This window comes from Leptonychotes weddellii, chromosome 8 (assembly GCF_054177405.1).
Source record: "Leptonychotes weddellii isolate Sample4059 chromosome 8, ASM5417740v2, whole genome shotgun sequence".
In the NCBI taxonomy this organism is placed as follows: Eukaryota; Metazoa; Chordata; class Mammalia; order Carnivora; family Phocidae; genus Leptonychotes; species Leptonychotes weddellii.
Genome location: NC_138376.1, coordinates 18377435 through 18402508, shown reverse-complemented (window position 1 = coordinate 18402508; position 25074 = coordinate 18377435). Strand labels below are relative to the sequence as shown.

The window sequence follows — 25074 nt, the reverse complement described above, 5'->3', positions numbered from 1 at the left end:
AACTCCCAGCCCCACGTGCACTTTGGCAATTATATGGCTTATAGGTAATTTTTTCCTCAAAAGTTGTTGTCTGCCAAACCTTGTGGAGTTTCACCTCGTGCATACTCAGATTGGTGTTCAAGAAAGACTCAAGGGGCGCCTGGGTGGCTCAGTTGGTTAAGCGACTGCCTTCGGCTCAGGTCATGATCCTAGAGTCCCGGGATCGAGTCCCGCATCGGGCTCCCTGCTCGGCAGGGAGTCTGCTTCTCCCTCTGACCCTCCTCCCTCTCATGCTGTCTGTCTCTCATTCTCTCTGTCTCAAATAAATAAAATCTTTAAAAAAAAAAAAAAAAAAAAGACTCAAGAGGATCCCTAGGCAGTTCTGGAACTTTCTGTGGAGCTCCCTCCTTTTCAGTACTCCACCCCACAAATTAGAGCCTCCTGAGCTCCTCCTGATTTTAGGACTTTTGCTGGGCTGTCGCGGTGTCCCTTGCCTGTACCTACAGTGTGGAAATGGCCTCCAGGCAGAAAGCCTGGGACGTTGTTGGGCTCACCATGCTTGGTCCCCTTCATGCTGGGAACGTGGTCCTGCCCTGACTGTTGTCCAGCATCTGAAACAGTTGTTGGATAGATTTTTTTTTTTTTTTCCCAGTTTTCTCCTTCTTGCTGGAAATGCAGCTACTGTTTCTTTAGGTTTGGAAGCAGAAGGCGCATTTCATTTTTAGAGAGACATGCTTTTTGAAGCAGTGAATTCTAACAGGTTAACAAACACATGTTTGAGGGGATCCTTTTTGCTCTCAAGCATGTTAAAAGAATATCATTTATTAGGAGAGGCACTAAAATGGGTTTGTTCCTCGCTGGCTTTTCTGCCAGTAAATCCTAGGAAGGCATTTAGTAGTCTCTGAATCCAGGTCCTGAAGGAACGGTCAGCTCACTGAGAACATTTGCTCCACTTTGTCATCAGAGCTTTTGCTCTAGGGAGTCACAGTAAATTTTCACACAGTTTATGTGTGGAGGGCATTTTTCCCTGAATCTCAGTGTTTACCTTTTAGGTTGGTCATTAGCAGTTGATTGTGCTCTAAAGCGTACTGCTTGCTGTCCCCGGATTGGCACCAGGTGATCAGCCGTGTGACGTTGGGCAGGCCACTTAACTTCTCATCCCTGCGTGGAGGGAGCCGGGCTGATGGGACTTGAAGGGCCTTTCCATTCATTTCTTCAGTATTGAGTGTTCCAAGCCCTGAGGGTACATTAGCAAAGGAGACAGACAGGGACCCTGCTGTCAAGGAGCTCAGTGGAGTAGGGCAACAACATATACACCATGAATCAAAAATCAAATGAGGGGGCGCCTGGGTGGCTCAGTTGGTTGAGCGACTGCCTTCGGCTCAGGTCATGATCCTGGAGTCCCTGGATTGAGTCCCGCATCGGGCTCCCTGCTCGGCGAGGAGCCTGCTTCTCCCTCTAACCCTCCCCCCTTTCCTGTACTCTCTCTCTCTCTCATTCTCGCTCTCTCAAATAAATAAATCTTAAAAAAAAAAAAAATGAGGAAGAAATACCTTTGGTGAGGAGGGCTGTGAGGAAGACAAACGGGGGCAACGTGAGTGTAGCTGAGAGGGGCCCACATTAGAGGGGCACTCCATAGAGGCTCGTCTGTGGACGCGATGCTCGAGCTGCCATCCAGACGAGCAGGAGGAACCAGCCGTTTGAGGCTGTAGGACAAGGACATTCTAGGCAGAGGGAGCAGCAAGTACAAAGGCGTTGAGGTGAGCACGAAGCCAGAATGGGTGAAAGACCGCCATGGCTGGGTTGTCATGAGTGAGGGGCTGAGGGGCACAGATGACAGTGGGGGAGGGGCTCAGGGAGGGTTCAGGACCCAGCTCATGCTGGCAGTCCGATTCCAAGACTCAGCCCTGCTGTGAACACTTTACCCACATAGGGCACGGTTCGATGTTACATGGCCCCAGAGGGAAATAACAGAGGGTCCCAGGAGTCCTGCTGGGGTGGGTGTGGTAGTTGAGGCACTGGCAAGATCACAGGGCCTGCAGTCAGCAGGGACCATGATGGCACCAGTGAACCAGTGCAGTTTTAACAAGGAGGTTAAGGCCAAGTTCAACAAGCCTGGTCAGCATGAGCCAGCATGAATCCATTTCCACATTTGCAGAACCACGGATAGCTCCATAGGACCTGTTGCCTCCAAGAAAAGAAAATGGGCTTATTGTGAAGCTCACATACAAAGGCGACATGGACCCCATAGCCTAGAAATCCTGCTTCTGTGGAAAGAAGCCCCCAGGAAATCTGCCTGTAGGGTTAAGGAATGCGTGCCTTTTAAACAAGGAAACAAAAGAGACTGAGAGAAGCAAGAGCAGTTCAGGGGGGAAAGGGGCCAATCCAAAGTCAGCAGACTTTGTCCTGGCCGAAAACAGCTACCTGGCCCTCAACAGCCCTTCCCCTGTGTTGCTGGGTCCTTCTCACTACCTTCTGATACAGTGCCAATTAATTCAGTTCGGGGTTAGTAACTCTTAAAAATCCAGACCCTCTCACCTGTTGTTCCGAGCACACTGGCCTGTGTTGTCTGCCAGAACCGCCCCTTCCTGGGCACGCCGCAGCCTCCAGCCCGTCCCCACTCACTTTGCTTTTGTCCCATCACCCTCGCCTCCGAGTCAGGCGGCCTCCGGCTTGCCTCTGCACAGGATGGCTCCCGTGCGGTCTCTTTTTAGGCAGGGAAGTCAGCGTTGTCATCTGTCCCCTCCTCCAGATCAGCATCCTCTCACCTGGCAGTTGTAGTTCTGTGCTCCTTAAAACAGCATGTTAACAGATTCTTGATTTGAACAGGCATGCTTTTTTATTTAACAACTTTTTTCTGTCTTTCATTGTATCCTGCAGTCTGGCTTTTTTACCCTTAGCACTGCAGTGACAGTGCTTGCCCGAGTTTATTAATGGCTTCTAACCTCCCCTCCGTTGCCTCGCCTCCTTTCTCCTCCACCTCTCTGCGGCATATAGCCACTGTTGACAGGTCCTCATGGCCACAGCATCTTCCCCTTCCTTTGAGGGGAGCCTCTTACTGCCTTTCTGCTTCCCTGCTGCCTCCTGGCCCTGCACGTGGCCCTCCAGCTCCTCGCTCTTCCCTTTGGAGCTCCTGCTTCTCGATTCAGCCATCATTTCCAGGCACCAGCTCCCAAGTACTCATCTCTACCCTGACTTCTCCGGCCCCCACTTCTGATCTCTGGGGCATCTACACCTGAATAATAGCTGTAGATAAAATGAAGTTTCTGTTCTCCTCCCCCGGCTACGTGAGACTCCCCTGTGGTGCCCCATCTCCTGGGCGCCCAGGCTTAATGGTTTCAGGGTCATCTGTGATCCATTTCCCTGTTACCCAAGAAGTCATCTGGTCATGTTGCCTCTAGCTGCAGTGGAGTGTGTTGAAGATTGTGGACAGAGAGAACACAGATGGGGAAGGTTCTGATGGAGGAGAGGTTGAAAGTTAAAGAAAAAGGATCCTTGCTAGCCTCCTCAGATTCAGGATACCCTGTGTTCCTGGTAACAGCAGCCTATCAAATGCTCTTTCAATTGGAAATACTTGCCAGCATTGGAATGACAGAGGCCAAGGTAATATTAGCATTTATTGCAGTGTGGATCGGTAAAATGGATTATAGAACATCCATTCAGTGCACTGGTATGCAGCCTTAGAAAAGAACAAGGAAACTGACCCACCAAGACAAGTTCTGAGATACTGTCAAATGATAAAAGCAAGACAGGACAAAATACTATGTCTAGTGAACTACCACTTGTGTTTTTTAAAGGAGGGTGGAAATCTTTTTATTCTTACTTGCTTGTGTATACATCAAGACACTGTGGAAGGATCCCGGCAAACCATACTCGGTAGCTAACTGGAGGGTGAGGGTGCTGGGCAGATGGAGAGCAAAGGTGGTGGGAGGCCTCTTACCATAGATCTTTTTACATTTGTAGATTCTTGAACCATATTGCACACAGTAGAGGCTATAGCCTCTTCCAAAATTTCAAAAAATTGAATTTTTTTTTTTTTTTAAAACCTCTGAAGTGTTTCTACCAATTGAATGAAAGTCCTGTTGTTTTACGAAGGAGATTATTTGACTTCTCTAGATGTCCATTCCTGAGTGTTTCCTGGTGGCCTTGGCTTATTTTCTTTAACTGTGGAGGAAATATTTCTGACCCTCCAAGAACTTCTGCTAATTTTATTAGTAAAGCTTGAACCAGTTTTCTTACATTTCTTTCCCTTTCTTCTCCTACCCGAAGGCTCTGTATATTCATTACCAGGTGAGATAATACTCAGTTCGTATGAATAGGACTATAATTATTCATTAATACTTGAATTCTTACTCTGACGTAACTTGATAACTCTAGGAAAGCATTAAATGAATCTCTTGCCTTTATTATAAGAAATACTAAGATCAGGAGACCATGTGTTTAAGACACAGCAACCACATTGATGCTGAGAACTGACATAGGGAAAATTAGAACACTTTATGTGGCAGGAAAGAGCATTGTCTTGAAATTGTACTTAGAAGGCTGTTGGAAAATGCGGAACTGGGAGCAGTGGGCAGAGAGCAGTCACATCCCAAGGCATCAGAAGAAAGAACTCCTGAGAGGCTTGAGTGCCCCCCAAGGGGGCGTGGTCTGCAGTGGCGGCCACAGCACCCCCACCTGTGGACCAGCAGAAACAGGTGGCCACGTGGCGTGTCCGTACACACCGATCTTGCATTCAGAAAAAAATTTCAACTGAATGGCTTTGGCTCGAATAATAATATTTTCTTGAACCAATTTCCTTTTTTCCTTCAACTTCTCAAGCCTGGAATAGGTACGCTTCGTGAGACCCATTCTCTTTTAATCCCATTCTTGAGAGGTCTCAAATTTTGTAGCTTCTTTTCAGCAAGTACTTTCTATCTATATTTTTTAGGCAAGATAAGCAAGAGGATGATTTCCTTGTCAGACTTTGAAGGAAAACAAATGCCTTTAAAAGCAGACTTTTTAGGGGCACCTGGGTGGCTCAGTCGGCTAAGCATCTGCCTTTGGCTCAGGTCGTGTTGCTGGGGTCCTGGGATCGAGCCCCGCATTGTGATCCCTGCTCAGTGGGGAGCCTGCTTCTCCCTCTCCCTCTGCCCCTCCCCCTGCTTGTGCTCTTGTGCTGTCTCTGTCTCTCTCAAATGAATAACTAAAATCTTTTTTAAAAATAAAAGTAGACTTTTTAACAGCCTCGCTTTTAATACATGAAGTCGTGGGTTCGTAATAAGCGCTTTTACCCAATTCAGAGACGACACCGGGGAGGGAATTAGTAGCTGGACATCACAGACCACTGTGATTTCAAACTCTCGGCAGGTTCGTCTCCGTTTATGGATGCGTTAACAGCCAATGGAACAACCAACATACAGACATCTGTTACAGGAGTGACAGCCGGGAAAAGGAAATTTATTGACGACAGAAGAGACCAGCCTTTTGACAAGCGGTTGCGTTTCAGTGTGAGGCAAACAGAAAGTGCCTACAGATACAGAGATATTGTCGTCAGGAAGCAGGATGGCTTCACCCACATCTTGTTGTCAACAAAATCATCAGAGAATAACTCACTAAACCCAGAGGTGAGAGACGTTCCTTGAGCTGATTTGTGCTTCATGTTTCTCCACGCCCTTGTATCCGGGGCCTGCTTTGCCGAATCGGTGCTCTTTGGGCCCTTTCTAACTCGCCTTCTGGGCGGTTGCGCAGTCCCACCAGAAGGTAGGAAGCAGGGGTGAGGCTGGGCGGGCTTGCTCCGTACCGTACTGCGCCTGCGTGCTCGTGCCAGCGCAGCTGGGGCCGAGCGCGCCTCGGGGTCCGCCTCCGTGCCCCGGGGTGGGGCTGTGCTGGGCAGGGGGAGCGGCCACCTCCAGGTCACCAGCTCTCAGCCTGCGGGCCGTGGGGGCCTACCCAGACTCGCATATGAAGTGCATGTGGGCACATGCTTTTCTTTAGCTTTGTTCAGACAAGATTAAAACGGCCGGGGTCCCAGGCCCTTCAGAGGGTGTTACATCATTGCTACGGGTCTTCGGCATCGTCGTGGAACTTCGTTCCCGCTGCAGGGACCTGGGCACGTGTTCGTTGCCGGGAGTACCAGGCAAAGCTGGCGTTCAGGGATCGCGGGAGATAGGTGCTTGCAGAGGTTCAGAAACAAACTTTAAACTACCTAAGATGGAAAGTACTGGAACCCGCGCTGTGCCTTCGTAAGATTCTGCATTCTGGCCATTGTTTTCCACTTGTGAGCAGCTCAGTCAAGTTTTTTTCCAGACAAGAAAACCAAACTACACAAAGTTTGTATGTCTGGCCAAGGTCACATGACAAACCAGTTCAGGGCTGGTCCCCGGTACATTTTTAAACTGCAGAGTCCCTTCATTGGTTATTTGTAAATGCTTCTCTATAGAGATCATTTTCAGTGGTCTTACGCCCTTCTAAAACGACTCCATGCTAATGTGCCTATGCTTAATATACTCATGCACCAAACTTCTGGGGTTTCTGTCCCACGTGTGGTAGGCTGGTGTTAAAAGGGAAAAAAAAAAAAAGGCAGGGAACCCTAGTTTCTTTCAACTGGTTGAATGTGCCACCTGCTGTCCAAACTGTAGAAGTGCCAAGTGGATATCCTGTGTAACTTGCCTCATCTACTGAAAGTCCCAACGATTAGAATATTAAGGTAACTCAGATTTACGTGTCTTTCTAATTATACTCTGTTCATAATTAGTTACGTAACTTACACTGTCCCCAGCATTCCCAATCTCTGGTTATAGAAAAGAAGAAGTTTGTGAATTACTTAAATTGTGGTAGACAAAGGGAACGGTATCCGGCTTCTGCACTTTCTCTGGGTCCAGATTATCCAGGAACAAAATGCTTTTAGGATTTCGTATCAGAAATACTCTTTGCCACTTTCCCTTCTGGTGACTTCCAGGTAATGAAAGAAGTCCAGAGTGCCCTGAGCACAGCTGCTGCCGACGATAGCAAACTCGTGCTGCTCAGCGCAGTGGGCAGCGTCTTCTGCTGCGGTCTCGACTTTATTTATTTTATCCGGCGTTTAACAGATGACAGAAAAAGAGAAAGCACTAAAATGGCGGAAGCTATCAGGTATGCATAAATGGTGTTTTTTTAATGGTTGGTTTGAGTGTCTTGGTTTGAGTGTATCCATCCCTGGGAGAACAGGCTCCGGCAAGCCGTGAGAAAAACACATGTCTCCTTCCACTGAGAGACACTAGTATCAAAATTAATTAAATCATCTGTCTTTTCTGTGGGCCTGGCATAAATTACTACTTGCCTTGAGCAAATAACTGATTTCAGGGCTGGCTCAAACCCAGTGAGTACTCTGGGAATGTTCTAATGATTAGCGTGGACAATAGCATATAGCCAGAGTTTCCATTATTTGTACTATGAGCATGTTCTGTCTTCAGCCCTTAAATAAAGATGTACTCTCTTTCACATAATAACTTCCCATTTGCTTGACTCTGAAAGAAATTGGCTAGGCTTTATGACAAGCTGGTTCCATAACATCACATGAAAAGTTTGTTTTAGTACAAGTCGTACACATTCTTGTTCAAGTTCATCCCGAGTTCCAACTACCCATAAAACTCGATCATGTAGAGTGAAAAGTAAGAGTTCCCTTTCTCTCACATGCTCCCCTCCCCCAGGGACCCATCATTCATTTATGTGTTCCCAGCCTTTTTCTAAACACTGGCAAATATTCATTCCATACATATTAGAGATAATATAGATTTATTTTTAGTTCTGTTAAATAAATGGAATTATACTGTGTGTTCTTTTGCAACTTGCCTTTTCCATTTAACAGTGTGACTTTAGAGATTTCCATTTCTTCTGTTTGGGGATTTTCCACTGTTACATCATAACATTGCAAAAAAGCTTCCCCAGAATCACCTAACTCTGCTGTAAGCATACCCAGGGACATATTTCTGTTTCCATATTTCTCACTTCTCATGCTAATCACTGTAAGTATAATTTCAAAAGATCTAATTATTCAGAAATTAATTTTATTTGAAGTGAATGAAACCCAGTCACCAACCAGGAAGACTATTGTACTGCCCTTCTCACCTCCCTAAAATAACATATCCCTGAGTGACCCCTAAGAACCCCTTGCATGTGCGTTTGTCTTCGTGAGGTACAGGAGGACAGGAACTTAAGATGCACATACGTGCAAAGTAAACTTGGTTGGATCTTCTCCAAATCCCCACATACCTGGAGAGTTGAAGTTGAGCTTCTTTGGATGGTTATTGGGCTCTTCGTGTCTGAGACCCTATGCCCCGATCTTGGGGCACAGGGCTTCCTGGTCCCCCAAACCATCCTTAAAGATGCACGTTGGGATTAGTGGAAGTTCTGTGTTGGTGGTGCAGAGTGAGGTAGGGCATCTCTCTGACAGACTTCCCCAAGATGGTTCTGATGGGTTGCTGCCCTGATCAGCCCATCAGAGTCCTGGAACCCCATACCTTGGGGTTTCAGGGCATTGCCTTGGCCTTTTATAACATTTATAACAATTTTCAAAATTAATATATTTTGTCACTGTATACAGAGGTATGCACGCATACAAGAGGTTCCTTTTTTAGGTTATCATATGATCATTGTTTTTTCAAAAATAGTTTGAAATTTTATAATCTGTTTTAATTAAGTATTGTCTCTGGTCTCCTAAATAAATTCAAACTTGTGGTTTACTGGATAAGACCATCTTATTAATCAATTTCAAATTAAAGTGCTTGATCAATACACACAATTACTTGACAGTCAGCACCTCTAAGACAACGTGTAGGTATTCCTGATTGTTAACCCATCCCATCCTTTCAGGATGAATTACGTGGGTTTAATTTTCATTCTTTAAGTACAAACTACCTCGGGCGGTGACTTTGTAGATTTTCTGTAAGCTCACACTGACTTTACACAGAATACTGTGATTTGGGGGAGCTCTGCTGTAATAGAGAATCAGATTCATCTGCCCGGGCCTTCTGCGATCTGGCTCCTTTCTCCCCAGAGGCACTTCCCTCAGCTCCACTCCTAAACCTCGGTGTCACAGCCCTAGTCCGGCCCACTCCTCCCAAGCTGAATTGCCCTTGACAGTGGCTGAGGCTTGCATTGTTGGTATTAGAAACCTCAGAGGAAAGATGGACGGAGAGACTGCATTTGAAGTTACCTTTAGGTAACTTCAGGTGTTTATTTCGGGCAGCTGCCCACTTCTGTCACTTGTCCAGACCCTCCCTCTCCCCGGTCACTCTCCTTGCCCCCCACAAAATAGCTTTTCTAGGAAAAGGCCAAATTTTTAGGGAAACCCAGTTGGTTCTTCTTTAAATGAGTATATTTTTATCAATGTGAATTTTTCTTCATGTACTCTGGCAAGATACGAAAATAATGAGTTATACCAAATTCACTTAACCTTTGCTCTTGCTCATTTGCATTTAAATTAATTCTTACATGTGTAAGATCGGCTTTACATGTAAAGCTGTATGTTTGTTATTTCTATGTGTCTTGTCTTGAATTTCTTAAAACTTTGGGACAAAGAACGTCACCAGAGCAAGTTTCCCCCCATAAAAAGTGGGAAATATGAAGATGAGGTTTGAATTTGATTGTCAGGTGTCTACTACAGCTAATTCCATTATCAGGACTACTGGTCATAACCAGCTTGCAGATTCATTGTAATAAAAACATTCAGCACATTAGTGATAAAAACAAAATGATAATAAATCCGTTTATAACATTAGGCTTTTGAAGTCTATGGGAACCAGTCGCTGCCTCTTAGTGTCTGAAGGACTGGGAGCCTCCTCGAGGCTCCAGAAGGCAGGCATCTTCTTCCCCCACAGAGTGAGAGAAGCAGAGATGTGGGGAGACAGCAAAGCTGACAAGCACCTGACCTCTCCCCATTCAGTCCTGTCCAGACCTTCACAGTGAAGGGAGAGCTCCCTTGAAAACCGGCAGTGAACTCTAGCTATTGAAACTGCAGATCCCATGGGCGCCTGGGTGGCTCAGTTGGTTAAGCGACTGCCTTCGGCTCAGGTCATGATCCTGGAGTCCCGGGATCGAGTCCCACGTCGGGCTCCCTGCTCAGCAGGGAGTCTGCTTCTCTCTCTGACCCTCCCCCCTCTCATGCTCTCTATCCCATTCTCTCTCTCAAATAAATAAATAAAATCTTTAAAAAAAAAAAAACTGCAGATCCCGCTGGCCTTGTTTTCCCCAGACAGTTCCTACACTCTTGTTCTTAGGTGCTTTTCTAACTTTTTTGGTGATATCCATGAAGTAGTGAACATTCTTCAAAAGAATGGATAGAAGTTTGCTTTTGTTTAATTAGAAGTCTTTTTAAACTCCTTTTATGACAAATATAACCTCTTTCCTTCCCTGCCATACCCACCACAGACTTTATAGCTCAGTTCACATACAGTTCCCAGAAAGCTGAAATTTGAATTCAGTATGTTGCATTGAACACATTGGAACACTCATGCACTTTGATTTTAAGTTCTGAAATAGACTTGGCTTTACGCCCCCTAAAAGCAGTGGCCAGGCCCTCCCTGAGGGCCAGGCTCCTGAGCAGCGTCCTGGGGCCCGAAGGCAGCCCCCGCCTCCCTGTCTCTGGTCGCAGTGTGGCCAAGCCTTTGTGGCTCTGGAAAGTTTCTACTAAACAGAAAAAAAAGGATTTCTATGAAGTTTGTTGTTGTTTTAAAAAAAAAAAAAAATTTTCTGTAGGCCATGCTCCTTTCTGACATCTCAGAGCTCACATACCCGAATGTTCGGCTGTGTCCTCTGAAAGGGGAAGATGATCTTTGCTGAGCGAGCCACTGAATTCCTACCCCTCCCAGAAGCAGCCACCGATGTCAGATGAAGTTATCATTCCAGGCAAAAATAAAAATAAGTTGGGGAGGGGGGCTGAGGAATCAGCTTCAAACAATTCTCCAGGCTTTGATTTTGCAATATCTATTTTAGAAGCATCTTTTTTCTTTTATACAAACATATAACATGAGAAGGAACACTGCCTTGTGGAGTGATTGATTTCTTTGACCATTTCTCTATAAAGTCACTCTCTTACTGCAATATTTGCTCATTTCTTTCATGTTACTCTGCCATCCCATTCATGGTTTCCAGATGTTGTTAGCACTAGCCCAGCTCCCCCTCGGCCCCTGTTCACATAAGGCAGATGAAAGCGGGGTGATTCTAGGGCACCTGGGAACAGATTTTGAAAACGTCTGCTCTGTATCATGGAGACCTTTTCTAGAGTCATCAGTAACTAAGCGTAGTAAATGTATTTCCATCATGTCATTGACCCAGAATCCTCAAAAGGTGGCACAAGTGAAGTAGCTTCATGTAAATTGTCTACATTATTTCAAGAACCTATTTAAAAGGTTGTCTGGCTCTTCTTTGTATCATTAAAACCCAGTGTGATCTTTCTAACAACGCCTCAGGCTCTCATTTAGAAAGCCTGACTGCAACTCATTCATTTGAATGAGTCAGTTCTTACTCAATGTAAAGAGCCCACAAACCATAGGGGACCTTGGGGGCTGGGCTGAGGTCTGCACTGGCTGCATGGTGCTTTCAAGAATACTCCCTGGAGCTAGCATGCAAGCCGCCAGATTCGGCAGTGCGTCCTCTCTTCTGTTCTTCACACGTGCGCGTGTGCACACAAACACACACGAACACACCCCAAACTTCCCTAGCCGGCCCCCCCCCTCCAAAAACTATATGATCCCTCGTTGTCACTATTTGGGGAGATGGGGAGACCACTTAAGATGCTAAGTCCTGATTTCCGGAGATAATCTGAATAGATCTGCTGTAGCTTTTAAATTGCTGAATTGCAGAGAGCAACCAGATTGTTATTTCTGGTACTGAAGATGGGGGTCAGGTTTAAAATTCTGTAATTCTGAGCTAGAACTCTGACTGCCTTAAAGGAATTACCTTCTGTTTTTGTTGGTGCATGTTTGTCTTTTTCTTCACCATGTTAAATCATAACGAGCAGCAACCTCTGAACATAAAAGTAGATTCTAGTGCTAGGAAGAAGATGCACATTCCCAGTATGGCATGGCACCAACCTACCCTAAATTGAAAAGCAGCCTACTTTTCCAGTCTGATCCTAAAACAAATCCAAAAATAGCATTGGCTTGGTTTTGAAATCCACATCCTCTGTGAAGGCTGCCCTACCCCTAGTCATGCTGTCCTTTGCAGTCCTGCGGTAATTGTAATCTCCAGCACACAGTGCGGTACACAGGGGTGTACGGGCAGTGTCTCTGCTGCTTACTGGCCTTCCTTGGATCTCCAGTCTTAAACCAGCCTGGAAGTTTCTTGTTTCTACCCCCCCCCCCCAAGTCATTCCATCTAATTCTGGACAAACTCAGGAAATCTCTGGTGTTTCCAGTCAATGAGTTGCATGAAATCACATACCAGGTCCAGACCCCGATCCTGTGGGTCATAACCCCAACCTCCTAGTCTTTACTCAACACCAGGCAGTCTTGGGAGGCCCCGTGCCAGGTTTTCTTTGGGAGAGCTTCCAGAGTGGTCATCGGAAGCCCACAGTGTTTATTGGGCTCCTTATGTCTTAAAGAGAAGAAAGGTTGTGGAGAAAGATGGATTAGTCCTAGAGCCCAAGAGCCAGCCTCTGGCTGGACTTCACCCGTAGTCTTCACAAGGTCCTGTAGCCACTCTAGCATGGCGTCCACGGTATCGTCGGGCCTTTCAACACACAGTAAATAAGACCATGGCCCACTTCTGGGAGAGCCTTCAACAAATCTCAACTTACCTTGATTTCTTCTGTAGAGTTTACCTCTTGGTATATTGAATCTATAATAGTAGATTTTTCTGTTGCTCAAATACACAATGTTTTGAGTAATTTCCCATTTATTTTTCATTTTAGAAACTTCGTGAATACTTTCATTCAGTTTAAGAAGCCTATAATTGTAGCAGTAAATGGCCCAGCCATTGGACTAGGAGCCTCCATATTGCCTCTTTGTGATGTGGTTTGGGCCAATGAAAAGGCTTGGTTTCAGACCCCCTATACTACCTTCGGACAGAGTCCAGATGGCTGTTCCACCGTTATGTTTCCCAAGATTATGGGAGGAGCGTCTGTGAGTACCTCTATTTTTTAAAATTATTCTAGAAGACTTCCTGAAGAAATCTAGTTTGGTCATTGTTTTTCTAAATATATATAGGGTGTCATTTTGTGGGGACTTCCTACCAAATGAACCTTGTAGTTCAATTCTCTTCATTAACTCATATTCTTAATTCATGAAATCTTAGGAGGTTTTTCATATTTTGGTTCCTAGAACATTTATTGACACTGGGTTGCATCATTTCCTAGAGAAGGACCTTATTCAGTGAGCAGTCTCTCTCTGCATATTGACACTGATATCCATTATTAGTAAATACCCAATTTGTAATCCAAACAACAGAGTGTGCCACCAAAAGTTTCTTGACCTAAGAACCTAAGAGCTGCACTTTTAAGAGAAAGCAATGAAGGAGCTAAGTTGATTAGGATAAGAGAAGTCTTCCCATCTGATTGTGGAGCTTTATTTTTTTTAACTGTTTAAGCCATCCATAATAAGAGTGTGTGTAGCTTTTGATTTTTTTCAAGCAATTACACACATTGCATTTCTTACTCCATGAAGTAGGGCCAGAGGTGGTGTCACGGGTTAGGGTCTTCAAAAGCCAACACTGAGGCGGAGTTTGTCATGGTGGAGCAGTATTCCATAGTCCACACCTGTTGGCAGGATGGCAGCAGTTAGGGGGCTGGACAGAGGAAGGCAGGCCCAGCAAAGCTTGGGCCACCTCTGGGGAGCTCTGGGGCATGTATGGCCTGTCACAGTTGTCCCACAGTGGGCTGAAACGGCTGGTTCCTGTATGTCCATCATCACCGAGTGTGGGCTGCCCAGGAAGAGCGCCATGACCGTGGATGAGGACAGCAAGCCCTCCCTCGGGCGGGCCTCAGCGGCACATCCCGGTGTCCACCACGGTCCACCCTTTGGTCCTTCGTACGCACCTCTTCATACACACTGAGGCGGGCCGCTCTTCCCAGGGAAAGACGTAGAGGGGGATTAGCCACTGATGACTGTACAGGCAAGAACCACCTAGATGTTCAAGTTAGCGGGTGAAAGTATGATGAGAAAATGGATGTTTTGCATCCTCTCATTATTTATGGTGGGAAAAATAGTTAACTTTACAGTAGAGAAGACTGGCAGGCGTCACCTTGCTGAGTGGTCAGAGTCCCCAAAAATAAGACCCGTCGTTGGCCCCTAACCTGCTGCAGCAAGAATGGCATGGCGTCGCTCCGCCAGAGTCCTGCCCTGTGGGCATCACCTCTGTCGGGTCTGGAGAGAGCACCAGACGAGCCCGGACTGCGGCACAGTCTGCAGGTGCCATGCAGGGCCCTGCCAAAGGGCCACGGCGGTCGGAGAACTCACCGGGAGACCGAGGTGCCGCCCCACACTGGAGGGGACAGAGGGGCCTGACAGCTCCATGCAGATGCAGGGATCTCAGACGCGGTTCGGGGTCAGAGGAAGGACTTTCCTCGGAAAAATCGGCAACTTTGCAGACAGTCTGTGGTTTGACTCATAATAACTGTGTTGATGGTAGTTGTCCAGTTTTGATCATTGTAAGATGTCGTAGAAGATGTTAACGTTGGAGAGGGCTCGGTAAAGGGTTTATTTTCTCTCTACTGCTTTTATAATCTTACCATAAGTCTAAACTTATTCCCGAAACAAGGTTGAAAGAGGAAGGAGTTTACTGGGCCCACACAGCCCCCATTGCCCCATCTGGTCTCAGAGCCACCCCCATCCTCGTCTTCTCCCTTCCTGTTCCAGTCCCACCCACGGCTGCCGCCTCCGCTGGCCTCAGCGACCCTCCTGTGGTGGGACGCTGCTCCCCCCACCCCGGAGTTGCTGCACTTGTGCGTTGGTGGCTGTGGCCGGGCGGGACCCCGGGTGCCCCAGCAGTAGTATTCATAGCCACGCTCATGGGACCCTCGCTGCATCTGTTGGCCAAGCATGCTCCCTCAGGGACCAGCAGAGCCCTGTTTTAAAAGCAGGAGGCAGATGGCCCTCAGATCATTGGTGGGGAGCAGGGCCAGGGGCAGATGCAGCCATGCCCCTTCCCTCCCCTCATTTCCCAGTCCCGAGTGTTCTTTCTGTCGGGGACGTGGTACCGTATCAAGGTCTTTGATGCACTACACACACTGTACTCAGAAGGGGGTGCCACGTCCAGGCTGGTACTCCGCCTGCACTCGGGCCATCCCAGCGCTCCATCAAAAGTGGTCCAATAGGACAGGGTCAGAGGACCCATGGTCATGGGCCTACTCCCCCCAGCCCCTTTGCTGTGAGGGGCATCTGGCCTGGCACACCCTATGCCTGCAGACCAGGCACGTTTTGAGCCTCAGAGAGTGGTGCTCGTGAGGACCTCAGGCAGGGAAACAAACCCAGACCAGAGTGAGCATCTATTCCGGTGACAGCAGTCAACCAGCCACCAAGCGGCCGACCAGCTGGTCTCAGGAGTGTTGCCAAGCAGGTGGCTCGGCATTAGTGTCTTGCTGGAGGCTGGATGTTCTGCGGTGACAGTAACTGAATCAGCCTCAATGAGTCAGAGTCCATGCCCTTGAGCTGCATGTCCCACACATGCCACAGCCACTCCGTCCACCTGTCTCTTGTGCTGGTGCCGGGGCAGCCGGCAACCGCGCTGGTCTCCCAGAGCTGTTCGGTTCCTCTCTGTGCTGCACGCTCCCTGCTGGACACTGATGTCACACAGCCATGTACACACTTTCCCGGCCATCGACATGCCAGACCCCTTGTCCCCAACCTTCCAGGCCCCTGACCAGCCAGCCAGGCCCTGGGTTGGGTCACTGCATGGTCTCACCTTGAGCCACCTCTCCTTCCACAGCAGGTGGTGGACAAGGCGCATCCCCTGTCAGGGAGTGTTTCCCTTCGGGGGAGGCTCCCGGGCACTTGCCGGCTGTGTTTCAGTCTGCACACCCGAAAATGGAGCCAGCCCACCCACACCCCAAGCTCGCTCATCAGGACTCCCCCGTGTGGCCGGCAGTGTGAGCTCAGGCAGGGCCGTGGTGCAGCAGTGGTGGGTGACGTGGGGTCTGGGCCCCCCATGCGGCTCCCCTGTGCTGTCTGCTGTCTGTGCCTGATCCCAGCGCTGCACCTTACAGCTCGCCTTACACCTAGCAGGCCTGATGGGACTCTGCTCCTGGGGGACATTTCCGGCGTGTGGTCATTTGGTGTCCCGTGGCTAGGTGTTCTGCCTCCGCCAGGGTTCAGTAAACACTCCAGAATTGTTTTTAAGAGGCACATTCTTCTCTGCTGTGAAAAGCACGGCCTCGCTCCGGAACCCCGGAGGCCTGCATCGTCGTCCTCTCTCTGGCATGTGCCCCAAGCTCCTGGAGGCCTCTTGTCCCACCCGCTGCACAGTCAGGCCTGGTGGCTCTGACATTTCGGCTCCACTCAGCCTGGCCACCACCCCCTCCGTGCTTCTAGAAGCCATCCCAGTAGCCAGGTCACGCCATCTGCTGGGGCACTTGCCAGGGAGTTCCATTTTGTATCTCAGGAGAGCTCCCAAATCAGCAAACTCCCCTGTCCAGGTTTGTGTTCTGGCTCCAAGTCAGGCACCCTTAGAATTCAGCTCCCTGTGTCTTCTTGCAGCTCCTTGGAGGGAGGAAGCGAGTTACAGGCCTAGGGGCCAGGAGAGGAGGTCGGCAGGACTTGAGGGAAGCGATGCCGTCTTGCGGAGAGAGACCTCTGCATTGTCTCTAGGCAAGACGGCAACACTTGTTCCTGTTGGGGACAGAGGGGTCAGAGGAATCTGGGGTTCAACTTTGGGGTGTCCACCTGGAGTCCCTATTCCAGGTTTAAGGGTCTCCTCCTTCCTCCCCTCCCCACCGAGCCCAACAGGTCCTCCCTAGTGGGTGACTCTCTTGTCTGGAGCTGGGCCACTCAGACTAGTAAGTCCTGGGTCTGGATCTGCGCTTTCTCTGCCTTCTTGCTACCCGGGAGCCCCTCTGCTTGCGTCAGTGGCAAAGAGCAGGTACTGTGCCCTCATGTGAGGATTTTCACACTTGAACCACCGCCAGGGCCGGGAGCTCTGGGTGCTCCACCAGTCCATGAGGGGTGCTCTTTGCAGGCCAGCCAGGGAGCAATCTTGCTCCCAAAGCCCTCTCATCACCGCTTTCTCTCCCATTCCCACCCGTGACAAGGTAGTTTTTCTGGAAGCAGAGGCTGAGATGGATTTGGGCAAGCAGGACACAGGGTCCGCCTCTGTGGCAGGGCAGGGAGGAGGCAGGATTGGGCAGAGGGCACGGGTGAACCGTGTACCTCCCTGGCAGAACTCCTCCCCCGGAGCCCACAGGGAGCCCCCGCTCTTCCGGGGGTCGCGCGGCCTTCAGAGCCTCATCTGCGGGGTTGGCCATGCCGAGGAGCTCTCCCAGAAGGCCCCTGTGAACAGCACTCCTGGCAGCGGGGCAGCAAGTGTTTCTGGGCTGAGGCGTCCGGGCAGCATGTCTGTGTCCACCCCAGGGTGGTGCTCCATGTCTCACGGATGAAGAGGTGGGCCCCGTCTGGGTCATTTGTCTTCTTTTCGCCACGCTGCACCCACCCAACAGTTACTACTACCTAGTTCTGGTGGTAGAGTTGTTATCGGGAAAATTACTTTAAGTTCGTTTTGAGTTATTACTGTAAAACAGATTGTTTCCTAACAGCTACTGCCTGTTCTGGGAGTGAAGACTCCTTGCCACGGGTAAAAGCCTTCTACGTGCATCCTGAGTCATTACCGTAGGGGAGACTGAAAGAACTGCATGATCCAAGGAGGTGTCTGATGTTGATGCAGATACCCAGGAAGAGCAGATTGGGGGAAATCCTAAACCTGACATTTAAACACATTCTGGGCAAAGACATTCTGAAATTGGAGTCCTTGGGCCAACAGCTTCTAAGAGGTGGAATGCTTTGAGCCCATTGCATTCAGAACCATAAAGCGCGGGAAGCCGTGACGAAATGAATGGCTGCTCGTCCGGCGGGTGCATTTTCCCTCACTGGACATGTCTTGAAAACACATTACTTTTTGCTTCTCCTTGTGATCTCCCGGTGCCACTCGTGATTCTCCCCCGGGGTGCTGGGTCCTGTCTCCCCCCTCCCCGCGGGCACACGCAGCGTCTAGAGACTTGACGGTCACAGCGGAGGTGGAGCTGGGTGTTGCTCGGCGTCCCGCAAATCACAGGACAGCCTCCTCGGCGCGGAGCCGTCTGGACCGGAATGTTGGCAGGCTGAGAAACCCTGCCCTGAAGCAAGAGCAGACAGTTTAAAATCAACTCAAAGTGCAGAGCGTTTGACTAAAACCTGTCTGCAGAAAGTAAGTAAATGCTGCAGGGGTGAGGCATGGTGTGACAGTGCTCCTTGGAAGTGACCCCCCAGATGCCAAGTCCCCTTGGTGAGCTTCCGGCAGGCTGAGGCAAGGCTGCAACAGGATGGGCTTTCCACCCAGGGTTTGTGCACAAGTCTGCAAGAAGGCCAGGAAGGATCCTGTTCCCAGGATAAAAGGAGCAAGCTGCCAAAGCCCCTTTGGAGTGAAGCTGTAGTCACAAGATGTGCATGTTAGTGTCAGACGGTATCTTCTACAGCTTAGCCCTCCTTGTCCCCAGTGAATATTCAGGGCGTGCCCGGCGCTGCACGGTCACGGTCCCGTGGCTCCAGGGCTGTGACAGACACCCGGCAGAGCCTCACTGAGGAGAACGCGAAGCTGGTGAACACGGGCTCCCACTGAGAAAGCTGGTGGCTCTCGTTCCGGATGGTGCGATGCTGGAGAGCAGCCCAGTGAATGGCTGATGGCCTCACCCCAAGTTTACCGGAGAGGCTGCCACTCTGGGGAGTTGGGAGCCTGACCGAAGGGAGTAAAGTGGCAGAGCCGCTGCCTCCATGAGGTTCAGACTCCCCAACCCCGGGGCACCTGGGTGGCTCAGCTGGTTAAGCATCTGCCTTCTGCTCCGATCCTGAGCCCGGGGTAAAGTCCCACATCGGGCTCCTTGCTCAGCAGGGAGCCTGCTTCTCCCTCCCCCACCCCCACCCCCCAGCTTGTGCCCACGCGCTCGCTCACTCTCTCTCGGACAAATCTTTTAAAAAAAAAAAAAAGCTCCCCAACCCCTCCCACCCAAGCTGGTCAGGTTTCCTCACCACACCTCTTAATGTGGACTTTTGGGCTGAAAGAAAAGGAAACTCTACTTTCCTCTGGCATTTCTCACTTGTCTGGGTAGTTACACTATAACTTTTTTAAAAAACAGTTGTCCATCTTGGAACAAAATGGCAGCCAGTAAATTTCCAGTGACCGTATCTTTGCAAATCTGTTTCTTGGGTAGAAGTTAGAAACCTCTCATGTTAAAACTACTGGAAATGGAGCATATGGGAACATGCTCATTCAGACTGAGTGTATTTAATCTTACTAATCTTATGGTATCGTTTGTTGACTGTAATTTAAACCAACTCACTGCCTGTACTTACATGAGTATTAACAACCTTGAGTCAGTCCCACTTCCGTGCTCTTGGGTGAAGTCAGAAATACCCTTTGTTGTCTTGCATGTCCAGCCATCAGGAATAGAGAAGACTAAGTAGGGAAAGACTCTCCAGGGACTATAACCACGGAGTTAGCCCGGCTCCGAAAGGAGGACATAGTGGCATTGGCAACTCACCGCCTGGCGGGAGACTGTTCTGATGGCCCAGTTGGCTAGCACAGGCACGTGGGAATCAAGGAAAGGGAGAAGGGAGGAAGAGAACAGTGGTAGGGTTCTGCTCTACCTCCAGAGGGCAACGAGTAATATTCAGAGAAGTGGCAGGGTGGGGGGACAGGCCCACAGAGGGACTGGAGAGGGAACACGGGGAGGAGGCTTGCTCTCCCCCACGGCCCACTGTTTACTGGCATGCGTTCGCATCCACGCCCCAAGCTCAGGCCCTGTGGTTCAGGCTGGTCTTGAAAACATATGTCACACTTCACTTAAGTGATGTAGTTGTGGTGTGGTCTTCACTGTGTGTTGAGAGTGAGAGAAGCACGAAGTAGGAAAACCGTAGAGCACTTCCCACCAAGTCCTTCTGTCAGCACTCCTCTCACCCTTTCTCATCGCGTTTAGACCGGTCTTCTAAAGAACTATCTTAACAGCTAATAGTAAGGTGAAGTCAGGCTTCTAAACGCATTGTTTATTTCAGACCTTCTTTTCACCAAGAAGAGGATGTTCAGTACAGGGGTTTTCAAATAGAACATCTCCAAACTCTTCAAATATCCGTGACTTTGTCCAAGACTTGGCACAAATAACAGGTCCACGCTGGCGCCAAAATAAGTCATGAGTGTGAAGGACTTTAGTCCTTCTTGTGGGGACCCAGCTCTCCACCCTGTTTTCCATCCTCTGCCTGTGTTGGAAGGGTAGTGAGTCAGCCAGACATTTCCTTTGCCAGCTCTTTTTATTTGGGTGTCGTCCACGCTGTGTGTTCACATGCAGCAAATGTCTCGATGCATTTACAGAATTTTCTTAACAATAGTTTACCTCTTTACCTAGTTTACCTTGGGAGGAAGGTCACCTCCCAAGAGTATGCTTTACCTGAGTCACAGTAGATTATGGTCAAGTTTTTGTCGTGACCACCAGAGTCTTTGGGAAGCTTAGCAGTGCAAGATAAACTGCTTGCAGAAAACTGTCACGTCGGAACAGCACGAAGTTTCCTTGTCAAATAGATTTTCTCCCTATTTTGATATCTATGAGCCTGTGATTTGAATGAGCTAAACTCCATGCACATTGTGTTGAGACCTTAAGTGATACAGAATCCAAAACAAAGTCAATTTCGTATGTATACATACACATACAGGTACATATATACCTTCTCTTTAACAAAGATAAGTGTTAATTTCCTCCATTGAGTCATTTGAAGTAACTATAGTCAGACCCTTCTAAGGAGACTACAGTAGTGGTCATTTTGGGTGCATTCAGGTCCTGAATAGTTGCTTACTTTAATGTCCGAGTGGTAAAATGTGGCCTTCTAAGATAAACTCGAGCAGAAACATTCACTGCCCTTAGAACATTGTCTGTGTGTATTGAGAAGAAATCACCATTGGCCTCTCAGATACAGAAAATCTTGAGTAGTAGTTCTGTGACTGATTTCGATCCCTAAAACTATGAATTTTCTAGCTTCGCTTATGCCTCAGGATACTGTTCTGTGTATTGAGTGACTTCACATGTGGGAACGGCTGCCACTGGGAAGGAGGAGGCAACCGGAGAGGGACATGCCAGGAACTTCAAGCTCACAACAAGTAGACCTTCTCTAAGTGAGATTTCTTGGTTGTGCCCACGTGATTCTGTATTACATCATACAATAAGCCTTTTTTTTTTTTTTCTATTTTTTTTAATTCCCAGTCAGTATGTTACTTCTCTGCGTAGTTGATTGTGCCTCGTTGGATTGCTTCTCCATGCACAGGCTCCAGAACAGTGCACTTTAGCTGGAACCCTGGAGGAAGCACAGCGAGTCCCCAGCGGGGCCCGCACGTTCACACACCCGTCCTCAGTTTGAATTTTTTTAGATGAATTTTCGGGTTGGGTCTTTTCTGCCTGCCTCCCCCTCACATCTCATACCAGTTTCAACTCTTCTTCCTTTCAGGCAAATGAAATGTTGCTCAGTGGACGGAAACTGACGGCCCAGGAGGCGTGCGGCAAAGGCCTGGTCTCCCAGGTGTTTTGGCCTGGGACCTTCACCCAAGAAGTCATGGTTCGCATCAAGGAGCTTGCCTCCTGTAATCCAGTTGTAGGTGGAATTCATTCTCTTACATATGTTACCTTTTTTTTTTCCCCTATGACCTTTCCTCCAGAGAGCTCGCCCATGTAGCGGTGTTTCCGGAGTCCTCTGCCTCTCCTCCCTGCATGGCTGCCTGCATGTGAAATGCCGCTGGAGCTAAAATTGGTTCCACTGCTCCAGATGGGCTCACCTTGTCCTCCCGGTTGCAGAGGCCTAAGAATGAAAGGAATGCATTTCAGAAATGTAGGAACTTCAGAATGTCCTATAAAACTCTCCAAACACCATCTATATGGTTCTTTCCTGGTTCCAGAGCTCTTTCCTATAATCATGTTTGCTTCCCATGCCCCCCCCACGCCCCCCACAGTGGATGTAAGCTTCTTTTTGATAAATGTGCTGGATAATATTCAGTCTGGTAACAGAATAGCATGTAGCAAATTAGAAGATGAAATGTTACTGAATATTAACTAACGTGACTCCCATCTAGATTACCTCTGACACGACAGCCCTTGTGAGTAAGATTAAATTTTGGTTAGAAGATCCCCTCAGCAGGTGTTTGCAGAGTTTTCACGGAGCCTCCCAAGGGTCGATACCCAGCACCGGGGCCGCGCTGGCCTGCAGCAGGGGCACGGGGCCCAGGCTGGTTGGTCTCGGTGGGGAGGGCCAGGGTGCAAGCAGCACAGCGCTCCTGAAACAGCTCAACAGCTGAGAAGTCGAGAATTTGCCCACTACCTGGTGTGGATATACCACAGCCCTATCTTGGGCCTGATGTGTATCATGAAAAAAAATGGTAGCCTAATTTTAACAGGTAATTACTCACGATGGATAACTGCCTCCGTAAATTTGGGGACAGATAGAGCCAGTCCTTGCAGATGCGCACCCTTGCTAACTCACTGCTCGTTGTCCGGTCCAGGTGCTGGAAGAATCGAAAGCCCTTGTGCGCTGTAACATGAAGATGGAGCTGGAGCAGGCCAACGAGAGGGAGTGTGAGGTGCTGAAGAAGATCTGGGGCTCGGCGCAAGGGATGGACTCCATGCTGAAGTACCTGCAGAGGAAGATCGATGAGTTCTGATTGGCAGGTGCTTGCTGGTGACACTGGAATTCTAGAGCAGGACATCTGTTGCGCCAGGTTGCCCTCCTCCATCCCCACGGCCTGAAACAAGTTCACTCTTAGCTCACGCTTGGAAGCAGGACTTGCGACATCCAAGCTATTTATTATCAAGGAGTTTTTAAGTACTGTAACTTTAAAATAAATAACTACAAAGCTCCTTTGTCCGAACGTCATTATTTTATACTTAATATACACACAAGTATAAGAGTATAATGGTGAGCTCCAGACTGCTCTTCGAAGCTCTAATTTTTGTTATCTTTAGCTAGTACTGTATAAAAAAAGAAACGAAGTGTGTTTTGCTGGTTTTGGGTGGCAGAAAGGTCTGGAATAATGTTTGTTTTCCTGATTTTTTCCTTCTAGAACAAGAATCTAAAGAGGTATTAGCCAGCCTCCTCTCTCCTGCCCCAGTTAGAGATACAGAAAGATCTGAGATGTGCCTCTGTCTCAAAAGGTACAGATACCTCAGAGATGAAATGTCCTGAATCAAAAGGAAAACTTACCTTGTAGGATAAGTATTTCTGATGAAAAACCCACTGACAAACATACCCCTAAAGTACACTTAGGATTCATGCTGGAAAATCCATTGATTCTTCCTTTTTAGTATGTCCAGTTCTTACCCAGTTAACATGAAGAAACCACTGTCTCTTCAGAAGAAAGCTTGTTTGCAGTATTAGTGAATCACTGAATAGCTTAAGTATGAATTTCTAAGTTATAAGTTAGTCTTAGTGGAGTTTAAAGAGTTTTTCTGACCCTTTTGAAAAAATAACTACATAAGTGCTTCTTGTTGCTGGGTGAGAAATACTACTTTATATACAGTTTTGGTTTTCTCTTTGCAGATATGATTGATGTATTACACCAAAAAAAAAGTATTTTTATGTTTATAAAGTGTAATTTTTAGGTTCACTTAGAATATATTTTATTTAATAAGTTAAAATTCTTTTGGCACACTATTAAATGCAGAAACTCCTTTAAGAAAAAAAAAAAAAAGAACTACCTTATATTCAATGTTTAATGTTCCTGGTCTCTGCTTTCATGTCTACGCACTATGCGGCGTACAGTGTGGTGTCCAAGAGTGCCCTGTGTAAATAGACATTCACATTCCTTTCAGGAGTGGGGACTGATTCCTGATTACAGACGCCTATTATTAGTTAGGCTTCTGAGCTTGCAATCATATTGAATGTATGAAGAATGAAATAAAATCAAAACCTTATTTTTGTACAGTTTGGAAGTTTATACTTAGAACCGACCACCTCCTGACCACGTGGAGAGCTGTACAGTGTGTAAATCTGCCTTTACCTTGGATTGGTTGGTGCAGTATTTTTGCATCTGTGGGACCTACTTTTTCGTTCAGTAGTTTGAACTATATATAATAAACTGTACAATCTGTAAAGTTTTTATAGAATAAATATTCAGCTGTGAAAACTGGTTAAATAAAACTAATATTTCTTAACACATTTGAAATGTTCGTCTCATTCTTCACTCCTGAAGTTTCTCGGGGGACGTTTAATCTTTTTCGTGAGATACGCCCGTGGGCATACAGCTTCTGTAGAGTTTAGAGAGTAAGTAAGCCTGTGGGACTGTACCTGGAGAGGAGCTGGAATATGACAAGTATTGTCCTCCCAAGACCCGTCTCCTGTACTCCCCCCCCAGGCTGCCATTTTTTTCTGAACTTTGTGTCTGTCTCCTCCTCGCTGCTCTGTCAGAGATGCGTATTCCTACATACTTTCCCTACTTCTGCCTGTTTCTGAACTTTACATTGTATCATGTGAAAGCTTCAGCAATTACTTTAGTATTGAGAGAGTTGGAACTTATTTCTTCTGTGCGCAGACCTACAGTGGAGGTGTTTTCATTGCTGTTTCATAGATAGAGAACCTGAAGCATGAAGTACTTCACATCGGGCTGGGATCTGGCGTCCAGCCCAGGTCAATGTGGCACAGCCGGCATTCTGGCCGCAGCCCCATACCGTCTTTTTCCTAGAATTTACAAAGGGAACAAATTCAGTTGGGTTCTCCTCAAATTAGGGATCCGACTACACCATCCTGGGTTTTGCCTTCCCTGGGCCATGTTGGCCACATCCCCCCTTCTCTGAAGCAAAACTTTCATGTTCCAACTTCTGGCTCATGAATTGAGCCCAACTAGGAGGAAGAACGGACAACTTGAAATCCTGACGTCCGTGCCCAGTGTTGGTGACGGTGGCAGGAAATGCTGTCCTTCAGATTGGTGGAA

The 25074-nt window shown here is 47.9% G+C and overlaps 1 protein-coding gene across 3 annotated transcripts in view; it reads left to right on the top strand.

Annotated features, from left to right (window-relative positions):
- The window catches only part of CDYL (chromodomain Y like), a 173550-nt gene extending 149248 nt beyond the window's left edge, over nucleotides 1–24302 (top strand). The window contains exons 3-8 of one of the 3 annotated variants that reach the window (XM_081827745.1): nucleotides 5329–5585; nucleotides 6920–7092; nucleotides 12851–13061; nucleotides 21606–21749; nucleotides 22651–22816; nucleotides 23209–24302. In XM_081827745.1, coding sequence (XP_081683871.1) covers nucleotides 5329–5585; nucleotides 6920–7092; nucleotides 12851–13061; nucleotides 21606–21749; nucleotides 22651–22809 — 944 coding nt within the window. In that variant the 3' untranslated portion in view covers nucleotides 22810–22816; nucleotides 23209–24302. Of the gene's footprint in view, nucleotides 1–5328; nucleotides 5586–6919; nucleotides 7093–12850; nucleotides 13062–21605; nucleotides 21750–22650 lie in introns of all 3 variants that reach the window. The other 2 variants (XM_081827746.1, XM_081827744.1) reach the window with 2 other exon arrangements.
- The last annotated feature ends 772 nt before the right edge of the window (nucleotides 24303–25074 follow it).